General features: G+C 38.3%; 1 protein-coding gene across 2 annotated transcripts in view; it reads right to left on the bottom strand.

The window, feature by feature from the left end:
* The window catches only part of ST8SIA1 (ST8 alpha-N-acetyl-neuraminide alpha-2,8-sialyltransferase 1), a 151,343-nt gene that overhangs the window by 13,636 nt on the left and 115,283 nt on the right, over positions 1-22,424 (bottom strand). The window contains exon 5 of one of the 2 annotated variants that reach the window (XM_073788969.1): positions 10,173-11,319. The exons of the other annotated variant lie outside the window; for it this stretch is intronic. Within the exon in view, the coding sequence (XP_073645070.1) occupies positions 11,097-11,319 (223 nt within the window). The 3' untranslated portion in view covers positions 10,173-11,096. Of the gene's footprint in view, positions 1-10,172; positions 11,320-22,424 lie in introns of those variants that run through there. 2 annotated transcript variants of the gene reach the window in all.

Here is a 22,424-nt window from a genome sequence, read left to right as displayed (position 1 = left end):
ACATTATACTGGAAGTCATTGTTAATACAATTTAGATATGAAAAGGAAGTGAAAGGTATACAGATTGAGAAGGAATAAATAAAACTGTCTTTTCAGATGACATGTAGAAAATCTGAAAGAATTGAAAATGCTCCTGGAACTAATAAGGCTGCAGGATACAGGGTTAATATACAAAAGTCAATTGCTTTCGTATACATCAGTAATAACAAGTGGAATTTGAAATAAAAAACACAATACAATTTATACTAGCAACCCCCCAAATGAAATACTTAGGCATAAATCTAACAAAATATGTACAAGATCTGTGTGAGGAAAACTACAAGACTCTAATGAACTAAATAAAAATCGAGGAACTAAATAAATGGAGAGACATCACATGTTTACAAATAAGAAGACTCAATATTCTCAAGATGTCAGTTCTTCCCAACTTGATTTATAGATTCCGTGCAACCCCAATCAAAATCCCAGCAAGTTCTTTTGTGGATATCAACAAACTGATTCTAAAATTTATATGGAGAGGCAAAAGACTGAGAGTAGCCAATAAAATATTGAAGGAGAAGAATGAAGTTGGGGGACTGACACTACCCAACTTCAACACTTACTATAAAGGCACAGAAATCAAGACAGTATGGAACTGGTAAAAGAATAAATAGATCAATGTAACAGAATGGGGAGCCCAGAAATAGACCCACATAAATACAGTGGGTCTTTGACAAAGGAGCAAAGTGATCTTTGACAAAGGAGCAAAGGCAATACAGTGGAACAAAGACAGTCGTTTTAACAAATGGTGCTGGAGCAAGTGGACATCCACACGCCAAAAAATGAATCTAGACACAGACTTTACACTCTTCACAAAAATTAACTCAAAATGGAACATAAACTTAAATGTAAAATGCAAAACTATAAAACTCCTAGAAGACAATTCAAGAGAAAATCTAGATGACCTTGAGTATGGCGATAACTTTTTAGATAAAACACCAAAGGCACAATCCATGAAAGAAATAATTGATACGCTGGACTTCATTAAAATTAAGAACTTCTGCTCTGTGAAAGACAATGTCAGGAGAATGAGAAGACAAGCCACAGCCTGGGAGAAAATATATGCGAAATACGCAGCTGATAAAGAGCTGTTATCTAAAATATACAAAGCACTGTTAAAACTCAACAGTAAGAAAACAAACAACTCAATTAAAAAATTGGGCCAAAGACTCTGACATCTCACCAGATGGCAAATAAGCATATGAAAAGATGTTCCACATCATACATTATCAGGGATAGTCAAATGAAAGCAACAATGAGATACCACTACCCATCTATGAGGACGGCCAAAATCCAGAACACTGACACCACCAAATACTTGTGAGGACGTGAAGTAACAGGGATTCTCATTCACTGCTGTTGGGAATACAAAATGGTACAGCCACTTTGGAAGACAGTTTGGTGGTTTCTTACAAAATTAAGCGTACTCTTACCACACCATCCAGCAATCATGCTCCTTCAACTCAAAGATGTTGAAAACTTATGTCCACATAAAAACTTGTACACATGTACTTATAGCAGCTTTATTCGTAATTGTCAAAACTTGGGAGCAACCAAGATGTCCTTCACTAAGTGAATGAATAAAGAAACTGTATTATTTCAATCCAACAGAATATGATCAACACTAAAATGAAATGAACTACGAAGCCATTAAAAGACAGGGAGAAACCTTAGAGGCAGATTATTAAGTGAAAGAAGCCTATCTGAAAAGGCTACACACTGTATGATTGCAACTATATGACATTCTGGAAAAGGCAAAGCTACAGATACAGTATAACATAAAGATCAGTGGTTGCCAGGGGTTGGAGGAGGAGAGAGGGATGAATAGGTAGAGCATAGAGGATTTTTAGGGCAGTGAAAATATTCTGTATGATACTGTAATGATGGATACATGTCACTATACATTTGTCCAAACCCATAGAATGTACAATATCAAGACTGAACTGCAATGCAAACTATGGACTTTGGGTGATTATAATGTGTTAATGTAGGTTCATCAATGGTAACAAAAGTACCTCTAGTGGGAGATGTTGATAATGGGGGAGGCTAGGCATGTGTGGGGTTGGGGACATATGGGAAATCTTTGTACTTTCCTCTCAATTTTGCCGCAAACCTAAAACCGCTCTGAAAAAATAGTCTTTAAAAAATCCATAGTTTCCCTACACAAGAGCAAGCACATATTAAAAAAACCCATAGTATCAAAGGTTTTATTTGTAATAGCAACATGTCCCCAAACACCTTGAAAGAAACCTAAAAATAAATATATAACATTTTTATGGAGACAATAATGAATACTGAAAGATGTCTCCCCAAATAAATTTATAGGTTCAATGCAATCTCAACCAAAATTCCAATATTATTTTAAAATAAAATTTTATATGATGAATCTAAAATTCACATGAAAGGTAAATCAAGTATACATACTCAAGGCAATTTTAGATAAAAGAAGAATACAGGAGGGACTTAACTTACCAAATATCAAAACTGATTATAAAACTATAGTAATAAAAACATAACAGAATCCATGAAAGAGCAGACAATCTATAAAGAGTCTAAAAATGGAACTAGGCATATTTAGGGATTTCCTATATGATGAAAGTGACATTTCAAACCAATTCATAAAAACTGACTTCCATAAATTGTACTGGGACACCTGGCAAGCCAAATAATAGAAACTAAGATAAATGCCTCCCTCATAGTGTTCAGAAAATTAAGTTCCAGATGGAATAAAAATATATTCTAAAATTAGAAGAAAATATAAGAAAATACTTTTAAGACCTTGGGATACAAATGGCCTTGTTAAATAAGGCACTAAAAGCAAAATCCATAAAGGAAAAGATGGATAAACATGACTGCTTCAAAATTAAATATTTCTATAAGATAAAGGTTATGTAATTAATAAGACAAGCAACAGATTGAGAGAAAATGTTTACAACATGCATAACAAAGGATTAGCTGCATGCTAACACATATTTATGGAATCTAAGAAAAAATAAAAAGTTGTTCTGAAGAATGTAGAGGCAGGACAAGAATAAAGACACAGACGTGGAGAATGGACTTGAGAACACGGGGAGGGGGAAGGGTAACCTGGGACGAAGTGAGAGAGTGGCACTGACATATATACACTACCAAGTGTAAAATAGATAGCTAGTGGGAAGCAGCTGCATAGCACAGGGAGATCAGCTGGGTGCTTTGTGACCACCTAGAGGGGTGGGATAGGGAGGGTGGGAGGGAGACGCAAGAGGGAGGAGATATGCGGATATATGTATATGTATAGCTGATTCATTTTGTTATACAGCAGAAACTAACACACCATTGTAAAGCAATTATACTCCAATAAAGATGTTTAAAAAAAGCAAAAAACCCCCCAAAGGATTAATATCCGAATACAAACAATAAAAATCAATAATATACAAATAACACAATAGACAAATGCACAATGAGCTGTCGAGTCTGAGACGAGGAAATTCAAAGGGCCAACATACATATTAACATATGCACAACCTCACTAGCATTCAAATCATACATTTATATCAATTTTTAAAAACTGTAACAATTAAAACTACAGTGAAATAACAGTTTTCTACATATCCAATCGGTAAAAGTTAAGGAACATGATAATAACAAGTATTAGAAAGAGTATGAAAAAGGGGTACTTTATGCTTCAAATGGAAGCATGAATTGTTACAGTTTGGAAGGTGATTTGGCATCTTCAACATGCACACCTACTGATCCAGCACTTCCGTTTCTCTGAGGGTGCTTCTGATATTTATAGAACCTCCCTCACTTCTCTTTTAAGTCTTGGCTCAAATGAAAGCACATCAAATCAATCTTTCCTGACCACCCCCATCTCTCTCACATTTGTTGCATTTGTCCATTATACCTATCACTACATGACATTTTACTACATATATATATAGTAAACAAAGATATATATATATCTTTGTTTATTGTTTGTATCCTCTTGAATGTATATAAAGGGGACTTTATTTTGTCTACCCCTAAATCTAGAGCACAGGGTGTCTGGCACATGGAACCAAGGTAATATTCATGAATGTTTGCTGAAGTATGCAGAAAATCAGAAACAACCTAAGTGTCCATCACTCAGGGAATGGCAAAACAGTGGTATGTCCATTCTATGAATACAAGGCAATTCTTTAATAACATGACTCTATTTGTAAGGAAGCAGAAATATTTCCAGGACAAAATGTTACATGAAAATGATGAAGATGCAGAATTACTACAGCAATTTGTATAGTGGATTATCATACAGGATAAAGATATATATTTTCACATATGTATATAAATGTATGGGAAAATGTTGGAAGGATACACAATAAACTCAAAACAATGGTTACCTCTGGGGAGAGCAGTGGGTATAGGGCAGTAAAAGAGGGTCCAGCCTTATCTGGAATGCTTCTGTTCTTTAGAAGCTGAATATATTTATGTGTTACTTGTGTTATTAGATATTTCCTTTTGAAAGGTCAGGCAGCTTAATATTCATATAAATGTAAAGTAAGACAATTGTGAGTTTTTAGTTTACTTTTTTCAACACACCAGTAAATTAGGCCTAGGGTGTAATTTTATTCTTTTTAAGTTTTTAATATGATTATAATGTTGTCTGTACCATATAAACCACATTTACAAAAAGAGTCACAAGTTTTCAAGTTAATTTATCTTTTAAGTATATTTCATTTTAAAAGTTCACTTCTTTTACACAGAATATTTGTTCTAATTTTCTTCTCTGTAACTTTTATTTGAACACTTTTCTTATTAGTTACTTCCTGTTCAAATGTTTCAGCAATTTTCCAGTATGTTAACTCATTTCCTCCTGTTATTTACTTGCTTTTTTAATATTTTGGACTATCTGCCATGTTCATGGTTGCTGTCATTTTTCTGTCTCTTTGCCCAGCTGTTTGTTTACCCAGCTGTTGCTTCCTTTTCCTCTGTCAAAGAACAGATTTTTGTGTTGATTTACTATACTTTCCTCCTCTGGACCTTCTCATCCTACAGGGGTGCCTCTTCCACAAGAAAATATTTTACCAGATTGCAAACAACACTTCATACCAAGCTATTCCCTTCATACATAGTACATATTAAAACGTGCCCTAAGAATGCAAACTTTAAAAAAATATTTGCAAGATGAAGCTTCCAAACCTAAACTGGGGATGTGGCTAAGAGGAGAGAAATTTAGGACAGGCCTTTCAGAGACGGATATATCTGAACTGAATTTTGAAGACTGAGCAGAAGTTGGCTTTGTACATGGAACTGAGGAGAAAGCATTCCTGCCTGAGAGAGCAGCGTGGGCAAAGGCACAGAGGGGAGAGAGGAGGACTTCTGGAAAATGCAAATAATTTAATATGGTAGAGCTTTAGCACCTTGGGAGTAGCTAGCGATGAGGCTAGCTTGGTGCACAGGGCAGTATAAAAGATTGACTTACTGGGCTTCCCTGGTGGCACAGTGGTTGACAGTCCACCTGCCGATGCAGGGGACACGGGTTCGTGCCCCGGTCCGGGAAGATCCCACATGCCGCGGAACGGTTGGGCCCGTGAGCCATGGCCGCTGAGCCTGCACGTCCGGAGCCCGTGATCCACAACGGGAGAGGCCACAACAGTGAGAGGCCCATGTACCGCAAAAAAAAAAAAAAAAAAAAAAAGATTGACCTACTGCCAATCAAGGTTGAGATTTTACTCATAAGGAAAAATGGAGAGCATTTTTCCTCTGTGAGGGAGATGATAAGGGTGTTCCCTCAGGGGCTATAGGAGAGGAAAGAGAAACTGACTTTGGTGACTGGGAGGACCAGGGCTTAACGTCACTAGAAAGCAGTGGTGAGGTCTAGGGGCAGTGTCCATGATGATTTAGTATGAATGCTGCACCAGTTGTTAGATCTGTGTCCCTCTTAGGTGCGAGGGTGTTTTCAATTCTGGTGGCTCCTCTCATCATGATATAAAACACAAGAGAAGGTGGTTTGAGGGGAGAGATTATTACCCAATTTTGGACCTTCTGAGCTCTGGACATAAGATCACCCAGAAGAGCAATGGCCAACATATAAAACACTGACAAACTATAGCATTTAAATGGTGGGCAAAGCGGGTAGAATTCTAGCAAAAGGTAGATGGGCAGCGAGGTGAGGGGACACCAGGAGAGTGTTCAATAACAGAAGAGAAAAGAGTTTCAGAAGTTTGTCAACAGTGCTAGATGCTGAGAAGAGATCTAGTGAAACGAAGATAGAAAATGTTACCTGGAGATTCAGTAACACACGTGTTTTCAGTGGCATCGGCTATTTTAGTAGAAATCAATTTAGATCATGAGTTGAAAACTCAAGTGTGTCCAGGGGCTAAGCTGATTAGGAAAATATACGCAGGGGCCAAGGACAGGACAAGAGAGAACGGATCTAGAAATAGAATGTACGTGTCCCATCTAAAGGATTTCAAATTAAAAAGAAAAAGAATGGCTAAGTTAAACAGTCATGCAGACCAGGTCTGGCCCGCTGACAACAAGTCAACCCTCAAAACTTAATCAAAATTCCAAATGACAATGAGACCATGAAACCACAAAATCCCTTTGAAGCAGATGAAAAAACAAATGTAGTAGATTTGGTCTCTTGTTTATGAAATTAGTGATAGTCTCAGATAAGAAATTGGAAGACCTATAATCAAATTACAGAAATAATCAACAAATTCTATTATAATGTTCTTGCTTAACACGTGTTATCTTATTTAAGCCTTGTAGTAACTCTATGAAGAGGGCATTATCTCTTTTCTGCTGAGGAGGAAATTGAGGAACAGAGCAGTTAAGTCTTTTAGAGAAGCTTCATAGCTGGAATGCATATAGTAGACTCCAGATTCCAACTCAGCTCAGTCTGACTGTGTAGCTTTTCCTTAAGGGGAAGATGTATGCCTCCCGCCCCGTATGAATTCACTCACCTGTGATCTGGGATACACTCCTTCTCACCTTCTCAGAGATCTGGTCCATGTTACCCTCTTTATCGCCTTTATCTTCATCCATTCCCTTCCACTGGCCCATTTCCCCCATGTGAGCTCTTGGCCAAGTCTCCCTCACTTAAAACAAACTAACAACAAACAAACATTTTCTCAAAAGTACATCTTTCTCTAGCTGCTTCCTGATCTCTTTCTTTCCATGCATAGCTGATTTCTTCTTATCTCAAGTCACCCATACTCTCTGGGAGATTTCATTCACTTTCATTTCCCAAACTAGGACCCAAACTGGTAATGGGTGGAAAACACTATTTTAACAACTGATGCCAGAGTCCTTTTTGGAAACAGAATTCCCTTTGTTTAAGTGTAGAGGGTGCTTTGGGTGTTGAAGGTGAAATTCTAAGAGTATGTCCTGGGAGTAGAAAGGGAAATAAGTGATAACTAACCACTCCTGCATACGTAATTAATGGGAATTTGGGGGCGGGGAGAGCCAAAGGGTGAGATGAAGGGAGAAAGAAAAGAAATGAGGAGTAACAACATCCCAGGATACTAGAGAGTAGCGGTAACACACCAAGTGAGACCTTCCCAGTGACATGGTGGTCAAACACTTTTTTTTTTTTTTTTTGCGGTACGCGGGCCTCTCACTGTTGTGGCCTCTCCCGTTGTGGAGCACAGGCTCCAGACACGCAGGCTCAGCGGCCATGGCTCACGGGCCCAGCCGCTCCGCGGCATGTGGGATCTTCCCAGACCGGGGGCACGAATCCGTGTCCCCTGCATGGGCAGGCGGACTCTCAACCACTGCGCCACCAGGGAAGCCCCTGGTCAAATACATTTAAGCACAGAAATGTCAGATGTTCCATCTTTATATTCTTTGCTTGATAGTTTTTCAGTGTCTCCGCTCTCGTACCTCAAACCTTCTATACATTTTGCTACAGATGCATAATGCCTTTGGGAACAGTATTTTGGAAAAGTTAAGGAAAGAAAGCTTTAATCCATGTCTACACTGATGTGGAGCAGCAAGAGACCAGTCACAGGAGATGAGATGAGGTGACAAGTAAACTGAAGGAAACAGGTAATTGCAATAAACAATGATCATGTAAATTTAAGCTTATGGAAATTCCCCAAATATTGGGGACAGCATTGAACTCTCTGGCTGATACAGGATAGGAGTTGCAGGTCAGTCTGAAAAAAAATCTCAAGGGATAGGTTGACCTCTACTCACATCTAAATTCATGTTGATGATTTCCTGATCTCTGGCTCCAGCCCGGTACTCAAACATTCCAAAATTATGTGGCAGAATAGCATAATGGTTAAGAGCGTAAACTCTGAAGCCCTAACACCTACATTGGAATCTCCTCTCTAACTAACATTGTGAGCATGGTTTAGTTTCTTCAGCTGTATATACTTCAGTTTCTTCATCTGTAAAACAGAGATATTAGTTGTATCTAGCTTATAGGGATGCTTTATCACATGAATTAATACTTGCAAAGTATTTAGAACCGTATCTGTCCCATTGTCAACACTCAATAAATATTAGCATTTATTATTACAACCAATAGACTGCTGGTCATTTCCACTTTGATTCATTTACACACTCAACAATTATTTATTGAGTACCTGTTATGTGCCAGGCGTTGTTCTATGCAATATAGGATAGAGCAGTGAACAACATAAACAAAGTCTCAGCTCCCTAGGATCCTTCATTTGAGTGAGAAGAGATACCCAATAAACAAAAATGAACATGATTTGGGGAGTTCCATGAAGAAAATAAAGTAGGAGGATAGGAAAGAGAGGGTGAGGTGTTGCTATTTTATTTAGAGTGACATTTTAGCAGAGGTCTAGAGAAAATGAGGCAGCAAGTCCTGTGGAGATCTGCAGGAAGCATCTCAAACTCAGCATCTTCCCTCTGTTATCTTTTGCAACAACCATATTCCTTAACTGAACAAATGGTACAACCATTCAGCAGTGACTGAACCCAGCCTTAAAACATGTATTCTTCCCCTTCTCACAGCTTCTGTACCCAACTGGTCACTAAGTTTCCTTTTTATAACATCTTTTGAGTGTACTTTCTTGTCTCTATTACTTACAGGTTGAGCCACATGAAACGGACATTTTACAGATCAAAAACAGTTGAACATGGGCATGTGCTCACCAAAACCATCTTGTTTTCCTCCAGAGCATGCAAGAGGACTACTTATCAGAATTCCTTGTGGCTGGGCAGAGCCATGCGATGTGTTCTGGACAGAACTGCTGTATGACACTTCAGCCTGGACCCTAAAATCTCTCTCCCCAATATTCAATATCCACCTGCCCTAGTCCTTCCTCTGTCAGTAACACAAAATAAAGCAGACACAGTCAAGGACCCTATGGCCCCAGGGGAATGGTGGAACCACTGGATAGAAGAAGTTTAGGTTCATAAATGACAGCACGGAGCAGAACCCTTCCTCTTCCTCAGGTGCCCTCAAATTACATGTGAGTGAGAAAGGATACTTTATTGTATCAAGCCATGAAGATTTGCAGTAGTTTTTTATAGCAATTAGCCCACCCTCACTAATGCATATCCTCAATGCCACAGTTTTATTTCAGATCATCATCAATCTTCCTCTGTATCATAGCAACAACATCCAAATTGATCTCTCAGTCTCCAACACATCCTTCTCAAGGCTCCCCAAGTCATTGTCCCAAGCCCCAACCTGACCATGTCAATCCCCCGTCAAGGAGGAGCTCTTCAATGGCTTGCCCTCAACTTGTCCAGGCAATTCTGGATAACCCCTGCCTACCTCTGCAGCCTCTCTTTTTTGCTATTGCTCATCAGCACCCTCTGCCTTTGCCCGGCCCAGCCCAATTGCCTGCTGTTCCTCAGATGGGCCATGCCCACTCACGCCTCCAAGCCATTGTACATGTTATACCTTCTGTCTAAAGTGAACACCCCCATTGCCCTGTTAATTCCTAGTGATCTTTCAGGAATCAACTCATGGCATCTGCTAGAGAGTTTTCCATGACCCCAAGCCGGGATTAGGTAGCTAACTTTGTGCCTTTTAGCACTTTAGTTTTATCAAGGTACTTACTACCTTGTCATGTAATTTTCTCCTTACGGCTCCTTTACTGATTCCTTCAAAAAAGGCTAATTCCTTTATCTTTGTATTCTCTAAGCCAAATACTGTGCCTGACACAGTGTAGGCATTCATTCTGTATAAATGCATACAGGAATGAGTGAATTTTTAAGCATTTTTGCATCTTTGTCACAGAATGCATTCCAAAATATGCTACAGGACAAAACACAAAATTTTTCCCAGGAAATTTTTTTTTCCCAGGAATACTAAGAAACTACAAGAGATACTTTTGATTGCCTTCACATTTGTCAAGCAACATCTTCTTTCACTGGTTTTTATGCAAACCATCCCCGCCTCACCCCAGTCTTAAACCAGAAAATGGGTAATTAGAAAATGAATAGCACTCTTAAATACAAATCTCTCATTAGAAGCTAGGTCATTTTCTTGTAAACAGAATATGATCATTTTCAACAAACATCAAACCCTCTAAGAATCATATAATCATTTTTCAATCTCACGAAGCATTTAGAAAAATTTCATTGTTTTTCGAGACAAATAAAACTGTGCTTGTTTTTCTGACCATAGGTGTTCTTCTTTTGTGGTTTCTCCCTTTTGTAGTTCTCAGAATAGCAATTATATTTATTTCTTTAAAATTCCATATGAAATTAAAGCCACAGTAAACTTTAAAAACAGGTATAGATTTATTTTAAGACATATAAAATTAGGTGAGGTATATTCTAATCTGTGGAATGTCACCTTTTAGGTAAAAAAATAGGGCAATGTTGGCACAAAGCAATAATCTTATATTTTAAAAAACAGATCCCATTTTAGAAGCCAATAGATATTACCATATTCGTATCTCACAAAAAATTTTAATATAGATGGTGGTCTCAAATGTGGCTTCCAATGGTAGAGAGGGTACTTGGAGAAGACTGAACATTCAGCCTCTTCCACAGGCAAACTACGCAACCTTAAGCAAGTTACTTCATCTCTTTATGCCTCAATTTTTCTCCTCTGGAAAAAATGGAGATAACAAGAGCACCTAGTTATACGGTTGCTGTGAGATCTAGGTGAGTTCATACGCGTGATGCACCTTGAATAGTGCCCGGCACATAAGAATTCTTATAATTTTTGCTTTAACATCATCATCACCACCATCATCGCCATGATCGCCATCACCATCATCATCATAATCACCATTATCATCATCATCACTATCAACACCATCATCATCATCACCATCATCAGCATCTTCACCATCACCATCATCATCATTCTTCCTCTCCTCTCTGCAAGAACAAGTAATGAGAAACCAATTCTTAATGAACTCTAGAGAAGTAGACATTACTGTCAAGGAAACAAGTTATAAATGAACAGAAAAGCCACTTCCTAGGCAGGATATGGCTAGCACGTGTTTATCCAGGCATTGCTAGAATACTGAAATGAGTATAACTGTACATTTGTCATTTTTCTTTATTTTGTGAAAAAAATTAAATATGTGACTGATATTCCAAACTATCAGTGAACACTTAGAAATAACAGAATAAGGGTCAGTGAAAATGGTCAATTTCATGTAGTTTGCCAGAGATTTATGGAGAGCAGAAAGGGACTATCAAAGAATCGTTTCTATAATAAAAAAGAAAAAAGCTAAATATAATCAAAGTTTTATAAGAGAATGATAACTCTCCAAAATATTATAAAATTATTTTATCACAAAGAATTTATCTGTGCCCTCCATAATGTAATATAAAACAATTAATGGAAGCATTTGCATTTGCATGAACATTTTTAATGTACTGGACATTTATTCTAGGTATCACATTTATTTAATGATATATTCCATTATTCAATTATTATTCAGTTTAGAATTTTGCCAATAAAATCATTATCATACATCTAAATTATATGTTTTAATGTTATTAGAGTCTCTATTTCTTTGATTACTTCACAATTGAAAGGTTGTGAAGTAATGCAAGAAAATATGCAAGAAAATAACTTGCATTTCTCTTCTGTGGCATAAACTCAACTCAAACTGAAAATGTGGGGAGGGTGTGAATGAAGGGATCCTTTTCCACTAGGTTCTGGAAAGGGGGTGGTGAGAGGGATGAGAGCCAGGAAAGAGCTGAGGACAAAGGGCACTTGCTATCACTGTGCAGCCCACTGACTGATCTGAAGAAATGGAAGAATAAATGTTCCACCTGCCTTTAGCTGGATGACTAGGCAGGTTGAATGCTTGATATTGCCTCAAAAATATGACTAATCTGGGGAGACCTCTTGATGAGAATTTTTAAAAATGAAATCATTATTAACTAATCATTTACAAATCCCAAAAGCCACTAGAGAGTGTATTTGATAATCATGGGAAAGCATATGGAAATATCTCACTAGATGTGCCACCTGTAACTTGCAAAGTCTACTTTTGCAGGCTGCCACAAGACACATCAGGGTGTCCATGACTCATCTGCAAAGAACACCCATTGCATTTGGTGTGGTCATTATATAGACAGGTCATTATCTCAAAAACGTAATCAACTATCAGATTTGACTTTCACTGAACCTTTCTAATCCATTTTTGGGTACGATCATTTGAGCATGCTACTTGGCAAACTTGCTCTGCTTCTGAAGATCAAGACAGAACGCTAGTTTGTATATAATTGCAACACGGTAGGTCTTAAATTGTAAATAAAAAGGTCTGCTTGAGAATTAAGCTCTATATAAACTCAACAAAATGATTCCTGAGATGCTTGGAATTTACAACTAACCAACCTCAAAAGCATATACTTAAGGAACAGAAGAATGAACTCCAAGGCCTTACTTACAACTCACAGGGTGGGACATGGATCATTCAAACACCACAATGAGTAAACTGGACAGACTTATTTTTAAATAGCATTGAATTATGGTTTCCTCTTTACAAAACCAATACATAGTAATTCTATAATTGTAGAGAAATTAAGAAATGAAGATAAGCACAAAGAAGTGTGTTTGGCATATAGTAAATGTTCAGTAAATATATGCTGAATGATAGAAAGAAGGAAAAATAAAATAATAATCACACAATTCCACCAGAGTTGACCTCTATTAACATACTGATTTCCATCTTTCAACACACACACACACACACACATCCCTAAAAGCAGGATTGAAATTTACACACAACTCAGAACTCTCCCTTCTTTTTTCCCTCTACAGTTGCCTTCATCTTGTTCTGGTGTTCCCATTCTTACTAATGGAGAAAACCTTCCATTTGTCAGTTTAAAGTCATTCAGTGTCTTTTGAAGTAAAACAGTCTTTGGACTAAATGTTTCATCCATTTAAAATGCAAAACTCCTTCAGAGTTGGGGCTTCCCTGGTGGCGCAGTGGTTGAGAGTCCCCCTGCCGGTGCAGAGGACACGGGTTTGTGCCCTGGTCCGGGAAGATCCCACATGCCGCAGAGCGGCTGGGCCCGTGAGCCATGGCCGCTGAGTCTGCACGTTTGGAGCCTGTGCTCCGCAACGGGAGAGGCCACAACAGTGAGAGGCCCGCGTACCACAAAAAAAAAAAAAAACCAAATAGAAAAAAACCAAAAAACAACTCATCCAGAGCTGTTTTTCCTCTTTTCAGGAGGTCTCTCCTCCTACTCTTCCCTCTGGATCCTCATAAAATTGGTGGATCCTTTGGCCATCTCTAATGCACTGTAGTTTATCTTGTCTGGTCCTTGGGGTCTAGCTCTGGTGTCTCTGAGATATGGTCAGTATCTCTGGTTTTTTTGGACACCAAGCTGGCCACTAGTACTCAAGTCTGTGGTCCCCTCTGCTGTCCCGGTAATCCATGGTTGCCCTTCCCCAACCTTGGGCCTCTTCTTCTCTATCGGTACTCTTTTTTTTTTTGGCTGGGTCGCACGGCATGCGGGATCTTAGCTCCCCAACCAGGGATCGAACGCATGCCCCCCTGCAGTGGAAGAGTGGAGTCCTAACCACTGGACCGCCAGAGAATTCCCCCTCCATCGGTGCTTTTAATGTTTTTGTATCTTCCTACTGGAAATATGGAAATGTTGTGATTCTCAAAATATCACATGCAGGCTACAGAGAACTGGAGACATCATCTCAAGCCCACCCCTGGGCCCTCTCTTTTAGCCATTTTTTATTTACCTCCCAGCACCGAGATGGACTCCACTCGGGCTCCCAGTCTCCTTGGAGAGACACATAGTCCTTTCAGACACACACCCTGCTCATTCACACTATTAATACCCTAACTCTCTAATTTATATCATCACCTGGAAAAAAGAAGAGGAGGCATGAGGACAGATGGGGAAGAAAGGAAAAAGAGAGAGAAAACAGAAGAATAGGAAACAAAGGGACACCAGGAAGAGGAGGTAAATTAAAAGTACTGTCAAAAACAAATGGAAAGACAAAATCAAAAACTTGTGTGGTACAGAGTTTGAGAAACAAATAGAGAAAAGGAACAAAAATCATTTCACTTCTTTCCCTGTCACCGACTCCATTCTCCATCTGCCACAGTGAACCAAGTTGCAGAGGGAAATAGCAAAGTGAAGAAAGTAACTAAGAAGAGGAGATGAGGTGTGTCTCAGTTGCTCTGTTCAACTCCAAGGACTAATTATACACCCATTTCCTCTCACCTCCAATTCTTTCAAATCATGAACTGCAAACAGCCCCAGACAAACCTCGGTAGGCTGCAAAACAGTTGATTCTGTGGCTAGGTAAAAACAAAGGCTAAGAGTTAATTATATTACAGTTGTTGAAAACAGAACATCTATTTTTATTTCATGTTGTGATTCAAGTGTTAGTGGATTACATCAGCTTTTAAAGTAAACCGTCTTCCCCACTTACACTTCTATTAGATGTGCGGGCAAATAGCGACTCCTTCAATTTCTATCTGTCCTCAGTCACTGCCTGTCTACACTAGAAAGTATTTTGATAACAAATTTTATATGTTATATATACCCAGAAGCCATTCTCCTATCTCTCTAAACATGGTTAATACCAACCTTCTTCTCCCACTGCTCAAAAATGGAAAAGAAAGTTGAAAAAAAAAACAGAACAGCACATATATTGGAATCTTCTTAGTACCATGCTCTATAATCACAGTGTGTTAGGATAACAGACAAAATATATTTATAGGAAGGATGAATTTGGGGAAAAAAGTTCATTGACTTATTATATCTGTTATTGGATTAATTTATTTTTAACGTGAGAGTTTCTATCTTTCAGCATCATCCTGCAGGGGTTTCCTGGAACTAGGTGGGGCAGTTAAGTTCCTCCTTAGAATCTCTGAGAAAAGCCTTCTGCTAGGTCATATGCTAAGTTGGAAAAGCATGGTCCAGACAGATGTTCAGCAGAAGAAGGTGCCTCACAAGAAGGAACTGTAGAAAAAAAAAACAACAACAACTTTTTGCTCTTCTTGAGTAATTTTATTTCAGGAATCGATTTACATGAGAAAATCCTTAATTTTCCAGAAAGAATATCTCTAATACTTAAGGAGGAGAGAAATGATACCGAAGAGTTTATGTTTTTGTCACAGTTGGTAAAAATTATTCAAAATACCAAAGGAATTTTAATTAAAAGTAGAGCACTCTGTGTGAAAGAAAAGTAAGTAATATTATTGCTAGTTAACGAGGAAAAGACCATATACATACTGTCTTTCTGGGTTTTATTTTTCTTTGCAAGCAATTATTACAGCTCATTGATTTATTTATGACTGAGAACTAAAATTAGCTTATTTATATATTAATAGTAAATAAGTCTACATAGTAGTGATGGCTCATTTCATGTGTCAACTTGATTGGGTCACGGGGTGCCCAGGTGTCTGGTTAAATGTTATTTCTGGGTGTGTCCGAGAGGGTGCTTCCAGAGGAGATTAGGATTTGAATCCATCTGAGTAAAGCAGGTAGCTCTCCCCATCATCCAAGCCACTGAGGGCACGAATAGAACAAAAAGTCAGAGGATGGGAGAACTCATTCTCTCTGCCTGATTACTGTAGCTGGACATTGGTCTTCTGCTTTTGGATTGGGACTTAACACCATTGGTTTTGAGGCCTTTGGACGGGGAGTAGAACCTAACTATGTATTCTTGGTTCTCAGTCCTTCAAACTTGGACTGGAAATAAACCACCAGTTTTCTAGTCTCCAAGCTTGCAGACAGCAGAGGATGGGACTTCTCAGCCTCCACAGTTGCATGAATTGATCCTCTGTAATAAGCCTCTTCATCTATCTATCTATCTATCTATCTATCTATCTATCCTATTGGTTCTGTTTCTCTGTAGAATCCTAACTAATACAATAGTCATATACTTTAACATAAATAACATAAGACAAAGACATGCGCACGTACCTAAATTTATATCTAAACGGCTAGACGATGTTACCCACACTATTGTATCAGCAGGCAGAACTCACGGCTGCTCTGAAAAAGCCAAGTTTAGAGGGACATTAACAAGCTCTTTCTTATTTCTTTAAAGCCTAGAAGAGCAAAACAAATAGTCTGTTCATTCATGTCACTAATTCCAGCATTTATTTAACAAATGTTTGTTGACTTGTGATGGGGAATGAGGATTATAAAATTAATTATGGTCACTGTAGAAAAGGTAAAAGGTATACTTAAGAAAAAGAAATCCCTCATAGACTCATGCAAGTGCTGAATGCACTGGCATATTTCTCCAGAGTGTTTTGTCCCCTATATATTTTTCACAAGTTGAGATCTTACATATATCTTGTATTCCATGCTTCTTAAAAAAATGTTAAAGCAAAAGTATTTCCAAAATCATTTAAAGCCACTGAATGGGGACTTCCCTGGTGGAGCAGTGGTTAAGAATCCACCTGCCAGTGCAGGGGACACGGGTTCAATCCCTGGTCCGGGAAGATCCCACATGCCGCGGAGCAACTAAGCCCGTATGCACAGTTACTGAGCCTGCGCTCTAGAGCCCGCGAGCCACAACTACTGAGCCTGAGTGCCACAACTACTGAAGCCCGTGCGCCTAGAACCCGTGCTCCGCAACAGAAGTCACCGCAATGAGAAGCCCGTGCACCGCAACGAAGAGTAGTCCCCGCTTGCCACAACTAGAGAAAGCCTGCACACAGCAATGAAGACCCAACACAGCCAAAAATAAATAAATAAAATAAATAACTTTATTTTTAAAAAGCTACTGAATGCATTTCTTACATTTTGCATGTTTAGGGTGTGGCAATTATATCAACGTCCTCACATAGTATCCATTCCGACCTCTTTCTGTGCCTTCTGCTCAGAAGCTGGGATACTAAAAACTGCATTTCCCAGACTTCTTTACAGCTAGGGTTCCAGCTGTGATGTAGGTTCAGCCAATGAAATGCACCTGTGTGTCTTGAATTCTGAACTGAGTTGAATGAATTGTTTTTGAAATTTTTGTTGTAAAACATTTAATATTAACCTATAGTACAATGTAAACTTTTATGAAAAAAATTTAAAGTACACTAGATTTCTTCAGTAAATGATCACATAACTATCCAGGTGCGGTACAAGTTGGGGCACTGCATCCTTTGTGGATGGATTTCCTGTGGCTGCATCCCTCACAAGTCCTAAAAGAAAAATGGTTGTTAAGTGGAGCTCCTTGTTCGAGCACCAGATAACACTCCTGTGATTTTGCATTCTGGGGGTGATCACTCCTTCCCACACTCATTTTCTGTGACTTTTTCCTTGGCCTTGGCACCATTAGCAATTTTCATAAGGACTGTTCAGTTGAAGATTCTAGGTTCTTTTTAGCTTGTTTAGTTTTGTTTTTGTTTTTAAGAGACAAATATTCTCCACTGGCCATCTCTTATCCAAACATCATAGTGAAGGCAAGCAAGGAGAAAGAAGTATTTGTTGCAGGAAATTCTGCAGAAGTGGAAGAAAAGACTGGAAGGGCCCCCACTGAGGCTGCAGAAACTCAACTGACTCCAATTGGGTGTCTTTGCTTGATCATTTCCTGTGGAAATGCAGCCAAATCTATAACTTCAGTCTTGAGAGTGCAGAATGAAACTGGAAACAAGTGTTTTTGTTTTAAAGTCAGATTCTGACTCAAGTAGCATGCGTCTGGAGCTAGCAGCTGACGTGTAGTTTCTCATTGTGGCAGATGGCTCCCTGCTCTGCCCTCTACTGATCACAGTAAGTTCTGCAGTGCGGCCTTTGGAGTCGTTCTCTGTTTCTTCAATGTTTCATCAACCTCCCAACGATTTTAAAATCCAGTTAAATCAATCCCTTTATGCTTAAACTACCTAGTATGGATTACATTCTCTACCATAAATCTCCAACAATAGAGTATTTGTAATTGTTCAAGATAATACTTAATTCTTTGATACCCCTCTTTTTTTTCTTGCTTTCTACTTTATGCTATACAGATTTCAAGATTACCATTGTAAGATTGACTTTCAGAGTGTTATTCATAATTCAAAAGGTAGGAACATTTTTAAGGTTCTTGATACATGTCAATTCTTCTGTTTTTCTAGAAGAAAAGATTGCACTAATTTAGTGCCCCATTATTCTCCCATAAGAATGTACAGTCATTGTTATCTTTTCTCTTTATTTTTGCTACTTCGATGGTTAAAAATAGATAACTTGCTATTTTAATGTAATTGTATTTAATTATTAATATTGTTGAATACTTACTCATTTCATGAGCCATCTGCATGTACTTCTTTGTGACTTTTCCACCTTTATATCCAATTATCTCCTGGGCTGTAATATTTTTCATATCTATTTACATACTATCTTTATATATGAAAAACATTTACCATTTTTCTTTTCATAGCTGATGTAATTTTCCCCTAAATTATCGTTGGATTTTCAACTTTATTCATGTTTTGGGCAAGAAGAAATTAAAAATTTTTGGAGTCAAATAATCACCCTCCTGTGGTTTCTGTCAGCACAAAGTATTCCATCCTCGGAACAAATAGGTATTCACATCAATGTTATTTTTTGTGTGGTTTGTTTCTTACGTTTTGTGTTCATTCTTATACTGGGTTGAATAGTGTTCATCCCCAAATCCTTGTCCACCCAGAAACTCAGAATGCAGCCTTATTTGGAAATAGGGTCTTTGTAATGTAATTAGTTACTCTGAAATTAGGTCATAGCAGATTAGGATGGGCCCTAATCCAATGACTGATATCCTTGTAAGAAGAGAAAACAGACACGGCCACACGGAAACACACAGGGAGAATGCCATGTGATGACGAAGGCAGAGATTGTAATGATGAGTCTACCAGCCAAAGATTGCTGGTGCCTCCAGAGGCTAGGAAGAGGCATGGAAGGATCCTCCCCTAGAGACATAAAGAGAGCACGACATTGCCAATACCTGGACTTCACATTGCCAGCCTCCAGAGCCGTGAGACGGTAAACCTCTGTTGGTTTAAGCCCCTCAGTTTATGGTCATTTGTTACTGCAGCCCAAAGAAACTAATACGAGGAGTATACAATTGGTTTGGGTATATGGTCTCAGATAAAATGTTTTATTTTTTTTCTCAAATTGCAGATAACTGGTCCAGCTGAAGCCAGCTCCTAAAGGCATGTGAGAGTCAATTGCACTTCTCAATTCCACACTGGCATCACACTGGTAGCTTGAAATTGGACACAGTAGCTGTTCTTACACCATGAACGTTGGCAAACTCTACAAATCATGTTGCTCCCCCACAGCCCTACAGGTGGTTTTAAAACACTGACCAGCATACCACTGGTCAGTCCCTACATTTTTAACAGCTTTTGGATTTTACTATTAGTACCTTATACTGCAAATTTCCTTGAGTATTTAGCACTCAGCTCTGGTATGTGTGTGTGCGTGCGTGCGTGTGTGTATATATATATATATATATATATACACACACGCACGCACGCACGCACGCACACAAACATATTATATAATCACGTAATTCAAGAAAGGTATTTGAGAAATATATTTTCTGAGCCCTTGTATTTTATATGAATAGACAACTTGGCTGGAGAAGGAATTCTGCTGTTCAAATCTCTGTACCTACTGTGACACTACTCCTGAAGTTCAATGATATGGAGAAGTCTTAAACCACACTTATTCTTACTCCTTTGTAAGTGAACCATGTTTCTCTGACTCGGTGCTTGTAGAATTTTTCTCTTTATCCTTGAAATGTAAAAATGTTGTCAGAATATGTCAATGGGGGTCTTTTCCCATTAAGTTGACCTTGGAATGTGACAAGGGCCTTTAATCTGTGGACCAGGTCCTGTTTCAGAAAAGATTTTTTAACATTTTTTTTGATTGGGTCTAATGATTGCTTATTTTTGTTCTCTCTTGATTCTTCTTCAGAAAACCTGAAACTTACATGGCTCTCCTTTCTTTTTCCTCCATCTTATTTCTTTTTTAAAATTTCTTTTAATTTTTAAATTTTTATATTGAAGTATATATTTATTGAAGTATATATTTTTTATTGAAGTATATATATATATTATTTTCAGATCCCTTTCCATTAAGTTTATTACAGGATATTGAATATAGTTCCCTGTACTATACAGCAGGACCTTGTTGATTATCTATTTTATACATAGTAGTTTGTATCTGCAAATCCCAAACTCCTGATTTTTCCCTTCCTCCCCTCCATTTCCCCTTTGGTAACCATAAGTTTGTTTTCTATGTCTGTGAGTCTGTTTCTGTTTTATAAATAAGTTCATTTGTATCATTTTTTAGATTCCACATATGTGTTATCATATGATATTTATCTTTGACTTACTTCACTTAGTATGATAATCTCTAGGTCCAACCATGTTGCTGCAAATGACATTATTTCACTCTTTTTTATGGCTGAGTAGTATTCCACTATATATATGTACCACATCTTCTTTATCCATTCACCTGTCAATGGACATTTAGGTTGCGTCCATGTCTTGGCTATTGTAAATAGTGCTGCTATAAACATTGGGTTGTCCTCAACCTTATTTCTTGTCATGTACATCTCTGTTTTTCCCCTCTACATTCAAGTTTAAATATTACAGACTTTACTGTCTGCACTCTTTGCTGCATCCAATGTGAAACATATTGCTTTCTTTGCAATTCTGCCTGCTCTCAGCCATCTCTGTTTTCATCTGTACTTTCAGCTCATTCTCTGTTCTCCTAAATACCCCTTGTACCCAGTGAGTCAATTCCTGTTAAGTACATCAAGCTAAGGTTTTGAAAGTTTTTTTCTTATTTCCTCCGGAAAAATTTTTTTCTGTTTTTTTTCTTCTGAGCCTTTAAGTCACTTTTCTCTGTGCTGCAGAATATTTGGGGAGATCTACACCAAATATTTTAAAATTATTTTCCATAAACAGTAAACACACATGCACGTATGCATGCACACAACCACTAACCTGATCCAGAACAATATCTGGCTGCAGAATGGGTGCAGGATGTCCTCTTACCCTCTTACTGGTCATTTAGGTGTTTGTACATTGTCTTTTTTGGATCTATTCCTAGAGAGAATGCTGGAGTGCTGAACCCTGACCTTGTTTCCACTGTCTTGTAAACATTCATCTCTTGTTTCTACTGGACTGAGGGGGGATGTTCCACTCCAACTGGCCAGTTGACTGACTGCTAGGAAGTCATAGGCAAGCTCTAGTTCTTCTTCAGTCAATGACAGAAGTAAAAATTGTACTTCAAGCTGCACTATTCTTAGGGCTCTTCCTCCCTTCTTCATCTTCCCTCTGTAAACATTTTCCTGAAGCTTTTACACATCTCAGCCTGCAAAGTGCTACTGTCTCTACCCATGTCAGCAAATGTATTGTGAAGTATGGTTTCCAAGTGGACGAAAAAGAGAACTGACAGGGAGAAGGAAGGGCATGACAATATCAGTCTAAAAAGAGTTCACATGGCTTTGGAATTTTTCTGTTTCTTGGCTAGTGGATAGAATGGGGTTGAGTCATAGTCTTTTCCCATCTTCTTCCCAGATTTCTGTGCTCCTCTGGTTCAGTAGGATTAGTTTAGGATTATGACTCTCAACTCAACGTTCTCCTCCCTACAGTTAGTGGAAATTCCATAAAGATGTTAGCATTTGATTTCCTCTTATCCTTATTTTTCAGTTACCATGTAGATTTTTTTGGTTCATTTATTTATTTATGGTGATTTAATTTAAAATTTGGAATAAAGTATTTCACCAGAATGGCACATATTAACTTATATGTTATATGTTAATATATGTTAATATGTTAATATGCAGAATGGCACATATTAACTTGCTGAAGATTCACTCTCTGTGTGTCAAACACTCTGGTTATAAAAAGATGAAAGAGACCGTGCCCAGCCTTTGGAGAGCTAAGCCTTGTAAGGGAAAATGAGGAGGACCATCCAGGCAGAGGGCACTCCATGAGTGCAGCAGTGCTGGTGAGCGCAGTCTCTGGGGAGTGATGAATGACGCTGGAGTCTGAGGCAAATGGGAGAGGTGGTGAGGG

This window comes from Tursiops truncatus, chromosome 11 (genome assembly GCF_011762595.2).
Source record: "Tursiops truncatus isolate mTurTru1 chromosome 11, mTurTru1.mat.Y, whole genome shotgun sequence".
Lineage (NCBI taxonomy): Eukaryota > Metazoa > Chordata > Mammalia > Artiodactyla > Delphinidae > Tursiops > Tursiops truncatus.
The sequence above is the reverse complement of the archived record's forward strand: the minus strand, read 5'-3'. Positions and strand labels throughout refer to the sequence as shown.